The 5,640-nt window shown below is 28.3% G+C and overlaps 1 protein-coding gene across 1 annotated transcript; it reads right to left on the reverse strand.

Annotated features, from left to right (window-relative positions):
• Positions 1–505: 505 nt before the first annotated feature.
• Positions 506–3,995, reverse strand: LOC149492557 (ATPase, F1 complex, delta/epsilon subunit). Its single transcript, XM_089716603.1, has 2 exons — positions 3,494–3,995; positions 506–1,126 (listed from the first exon to the last, which is right to left on the reverse strand). Exons 1-2 carry the CDS (start codon positions 3,758–3,760, stop codon positions 782–784), a joined length of 612 nt encoding a protein of 203 aa, XP_089572729.1. The 5' UTR covers positions 3,761–3,995; the 3' UTR covers positions 506–781.
• Between the last annotated feature and the right edge of the window lie 1,645 nt (positions 3,996–5,640).

The raw sequence follows: 5,640 nt of genomic DNA on the forward strand, positions 1-5,640 counted from the left end.
AAAAGATGCAATTATATCCTAACTAATGATTTAATTTTCTTTTTAAATTTCATTTATGTTAACTTAAAATAATAGTGCTTTATTTTCTGGAGAAAAAAATAATATTAATATTTAAATTGAGCATTTTTTTTTCTTTTTTATAGATTATCTGGTATTTATATATTCTGTATTTTCAATTGTATTTAAAAAAATTATTTATAATTAGTTCTATGACTAATCCTGTTTTCAAAACATTAATCTGAACTTGTTAATTTCTACCGTAGTATTAATAAGTCCAAATTATGCAATATATATATAGAAAATAGATCTACACTTCTTAATTTCGCCTAACAAATTTTATTTACGAAAAACTTTGTTAAATTTTAAGTTACCAAAAATCAAAAGTTGATGATAAATTCAAATAAAAACACTAAAATTTAAGCAATTTTTTTTTATATAATTAAGCCTTGGATAAATAATTTCTGTTAAAAATTCAAAGGAAGAAAAAAACCAAAAAGAAACGAAAGAGAGAAATTTGGGTCATTTCCATTATACCAGGCTTTAACATTCTCTAACAAATCAACACTTGGAAAAAGCAACATTCCAAGCTAAGAGGTGCCTTAAAATGTGGATGCATTGTGTTTCATGTTCCTGAAGACTTTATTTACCTTTCTGGAATCACGGCAAAGAGAAATCTTCACAGGCCTATGTGGTTATACAGATTATGAGGGAAAAAGATTAAACAGCAAAAGAAGCACAAAAAGGGAAGGTAAGAAAAACTAGAGGCGGTATGCAGAGACCATTAGCCTGTAAGAGCTGAGTTGAGAGCACTGTGAACATCGACACCAATCTGAGCCTCGGCTTTCTCCAAGTCAGTCGTAGCTGAGTTGACCTTCTGAGTGAAGTCTGCAAGCCCCTTCTGAACTAAGCTTGGGTCAATCTGATCAATTGGCACAGCTTCAATAGCAATTATATCAGCGACAGAGTTCGCATGGATAAAAGCAAAGCCACTGCTGAGAAAATATTTAGTCGTGTCATTTCCTTCATGCACAGATAAAACACCAGGTTTCAGTTCAGCAATTGTGGGTACATGCCCTGGCAAAACACCCATTTGTCCAGTTGTTGCCGGAATAATGATCATGTCAACCTGATGCATTAATATACGAGCAATAAACATGATCATCCAAATGAATGAACTGAAATTAAAAGAAACTAAGTGAGGACTTTATTGCAATAATCTAACTGCTGCGATCGGCAATCCCACTGTTTTGCATTCAGTGTGAAGTTTTATCTATAGGGAACTTCAGTGTTTCCAAATGAGAGCCATAATAACATTCCCCTCTCCCAATCCCAGAAGGATCTTAATGCCAATAGCATTTCACAGATGTAGAACGTGGCAAACTTTCTGATAGATCAGGAGCAATAATGTCAAAAAGAAAAGAATTTCAATAAAAGGGTAAAAGATTTGTAAGCATTTAGGACTTGTAAAGACACAACTTTCACCATGTACCAAACCACATAAGAAATAGTAATGTGGTTGATTCTTTCTTGTGTCTTTAAGTCCGTTCATAAGAGTGAATAAGAATATTAGCAAGGCTGAATCAGCATGTGAGGGGGGAAAACCGAAAGGATGAACAGATACAAAAAGAATTGAAAAATACAAAAATAAATAAAGCATGAACACTGAGTGGACCAATTTCAGTGTAAGAGCAAAATTCTAAGGGAGGATAAATGCAATAGAAAGAAAGATAGAAATTTATCATGCGGCACTCAAATGTTAAACCAGAAAGCAAGTACATAGGTATAAGGCACAGCAGGCTGTGTCCCATTTACAGTGGACACATCACTAATGGCAATTACCAGTTAAGAATAATCTATTATTTGCTCCATCAATCTTATTTTATCAGACTCAATGTAGATGGAAGCATTGAGGATACTTCCATCTATAACACTTTAGCATGCAAAGTTCCACAGAAACAAATCAAAGCTTGAACAAAAGACTATGCTGTAATAATAATAATAATAATAATACTAATAATAAATTCTATTTTTAAAAACTATTGTAGAATGCATTTGAAACTATAAGTGTGGACATGTTATTTCTATTTTGCATAATGATGAGGATATTTCTTCTATAAACAAAATGAACTCTCATCAAAAAGCAGAATAGGCAGGTAAGGGGTAAGTTTTCCAGTATCTTTTTAACATAGCTAATAAGCACATATGCAAATCCAACAATAAAAGAATCCAGCTTTTAAAACTTGAAAACAGCATCAAAGCATATGAACATTGCCAAAAATGAGGAAAAAAAACACCACCTTTGACAGAATTGAGAATTTAAAAAATGTAGATAATTTAGACGGTAACCTTCAACCTCATCCTTGTTAACAATGAAGATAAACCATCATTAACATTGATGTTATATCCTACAAGTAAAATTTATTAAGGAAAAAAATTAGAATAGCAGAGCATTCTAAGTACAAATGATATTAACCTTGTCCATGCAGTTACTATCATTCTGATCTGATTCAACAAAAAAAAATTCAACAACAGTCTTTATATTTGCTCAAGGAAGAATGCTAGTTAAGTATTTACTGAATTGGGGTTATTCAAGACAGCCCAATGCTCCATTAGCCATATTGCATAACCACTCTAAAAAAAAACCCAAACCATTTTTGTTGCTAAACCCAACTTCATACACCGCCAGTTAAAAAGATGATCACTCAAGAGAAAAGAAGGAAATATTTTAAATAACTCGAACTTTAAGTCACAGGTTCTACCAAAGCTCACATGAAAAGTACAACCAAAAAGACAGAAAGAATACTTAATCATTAGACCTAGAAAATTTGAAATATTTCTGGTCTCTAATTCTAAACAAAACAAAGTTATGTTGAAAAGCAAATTCAGGCAATCCGAGCTATATAAGATAGCTGGCAAACATAATCTGCTAATCAACAACTGTGCTTACTACAGCAGCTCTAAAATGGCCATAATTGTTACATGAATAATTCAGAAGGCATGCTAAAATGGGCAGGAACGGGACATACACCTATAAGAATGAAAGGAAGACAGGAAATAACCCAAATCCAACTTGTGAAAATGAAAAACAAATAATCCCAGATGAAATGAATCATAAAAACCATAATCCAAGACAAAACTAACCGTAGAACGGTAATTATATATCATTTTTCTTTTTTTTTTTCCCCTTTTCTTTTTATAGCTGACATAAAACTCACCAGTTCAAAGATAAATTAAACATATTTGTAACGCCATAACCAGGATTAATCACAACAATAATACAAATGTACCTGTTCAATTCCAAGTAAATACTCAAAATGGATCGACATTACAGACAAATCCAGATAATCCAATTTTATCGCAAGACAAAACAAAATTCCTCAAATCAAATACCTTAAAATCCAAATCCAAACAAAACCCAGATGGGATATCTCTTAATAGCACCAAAAAATCAAATCTCAGAAAACAAATATGAGACAAAATCAAGAAATCAAACCTCCTTGTTGGAGAGCTGAGATGCATAGGGAAGGACAAAATTGACAGTGAGCTTAGATGGAATGGTGGAAGGAGTAGGCGGGCGAGGCTGCATAAAGGCTGATGGAGTCTTTGGTGGTTCCATATTTGGTGCAGCTTTTTTCCATGATTCTACGAAAGTTGAATCAACGGTAGGGGTGGCTGGGACCTCCGTCGAGAAGGCTGGCGCCATCATCTTTGGCCGTTGAGAGATGGATCGAGCCAAGACGCGTGATGCTTGCCGGAACATGATTGTGATGAATGGTGTTGGCGGCGGCTTCGCGAGGCTCTTCTCTCTGGCTGTTGAAAATGAAAGTAAGTGTCAGACAGGATTACTGGAATTGCCGAATCGGTGATATCTTATTTCTCTTTGGTTCAATTTGTAGGGAAAATTATAATTATTCCTGTATTTTATTAAAAAAATTACTTTATACTTGCTTTTTTATAACTAGACTATTATATCTTTCTGTTTTAATTATTATACTATATTCTCTTTCCGTGTACTTTTTCTTTCAATTTAAAACGTTAAATAAATAGTAAAATATTTTATAAACATATAATAATATAATTATAAATATGAAATTATTCACAAACAATATATATATATATATATATATCAAGCAAAAAAAATTTCAAAAAAACTGATTTGGCATATTCTCTTTTTAGCATTTCCTTTTTCCTTTTTTTAGAAATTTTCTACATTTTCAATAATTTTTTATCATTTATTTTATATGTATATATGTAAGTATAAAAATTTGAATAACTAAAACTTCAAAACTAGAAATTTAAAATTTTAAAAATTTTTTTATTTGTATCTATATATATATATATATATATATATATATAGTCTAAAATTTGAATAATTAAAACTTTAAATTCAAAGTTGAATTTAAAATTTTAAAACTTTTAATATCTATATCTATATACATGTATCTATATCTATTCACAATGGTTTTTTTTTTTTTTTTGGTTTATTGGATTATTTTACTTTTAATTTTTTGGATTTTCAATGTGCTCTCAAATCTTTATTTATTTTATTTTGATATTATTATTATTATTATTATTATTATTATTATTATTATTATTATTATTATTATTAATTGCAAAAGGACTATAAGAGCAACTTAAATTTCACCTCTTTTTCTTCTAATACAATGTTGGCCTAGCGTCAATTCTTTAGTCTTGCTTTTTTTTCTCTCTCTTTTTCAATTTTTTTTTGACTTTTTCCAAAAGAAATAAAGAATTATATAATATGACAAAAAATTTATGCCTTTTATTATATTTGATATTATTATAATATAAAATAAATGGTACATGTACAGGAAAAAGTTGAGATAGAGGCAAAAGAGCGGAGAAAAGAAAGAGATAAATAAGATTGATATTAATTGAAACTCATTATTTCATAACTTATTAGATATTTTAATAGAAAAATAATTTTTATTTTTTATCTTTGTACAATCAATTATATAATATTGAATATTTGTTGCAGTAATTTTTTCAATTTGTTGTCTAGTTATTATTATTATTATTATTATTATTATTATTATTATTATTATTATTATTGTGTAATTTATTTTGTTTGCTAGGATAGGAGATTAGAGAAATCTTTTACTATTCAAGTAAGTAAATATTTACACAATTGATTTAATTAAAGAAAAAAAAATCAATAAATTCGATAAATACATTTAAAATAATAAAGAATTTATAAGACAACATCTAATAAATTAAAAATAAATTTAGCATTTATATTTAAAATGATATTTATCATTTAAATTTAAATTTTATATCTAATAAATGGATTTTAAAATTAATATTCATTTATAATAATTATCTATATTTATATTTCAATTTTGAATTCTTTTTTCTTTTTTTATAAGATCACTTCAAATATCTAAATAAAACTTATATTATCGGCTTCATAATATTCATAGAAATTTATAAATTAATTTGAAATGTTATATTTGCATCAGTAGCAAATTATAATTGGATAAAACTTATTGAGTTTCTAAAATTAAATAGTGATTAACTCTTACCTTTTACTTTTGTAAAATAATTGTGATGTATAAATTAAAACTTAAAAATTTGAAAATTTAAACTGCTTAGTTTAAATTTATTTTTATCTTATTTTTA

The sequence above is a fragment of the Jatropha curcas genome, chromosome 11 (assembly GCF_041381405.1).
Source record: "Jatropha curcas cultivar XTBG-Jc1 chromosome 11, XTBG_Jcur_1.0, whole genome shotgun sequence".
Taxonomy (NCBI): Eukaryota; Viridiplantae; Streptophyta; class Magnoliopsida; order Malpighiales; family Euphorbiaceae; genus Jatropha; species Jatropha curcas.

Excerpts from the sequence above, each read along its gene's own strand:
- LOC149492557 (XM_089716603.1), bottom strand. The coding sequence starts at position 3,760 with ATGTTCCGGCAAGCATCACGCGTCTTGGCTCGATCCATCTCTCAACGG. Across the intron at positions 1,127-3,493 it reads CTCAGCTCTCCAACAAGGAG|GTTGACATGATCATTATTCC; the intron begins GTTTGATTTCTT and ends TTAATGCATCAG.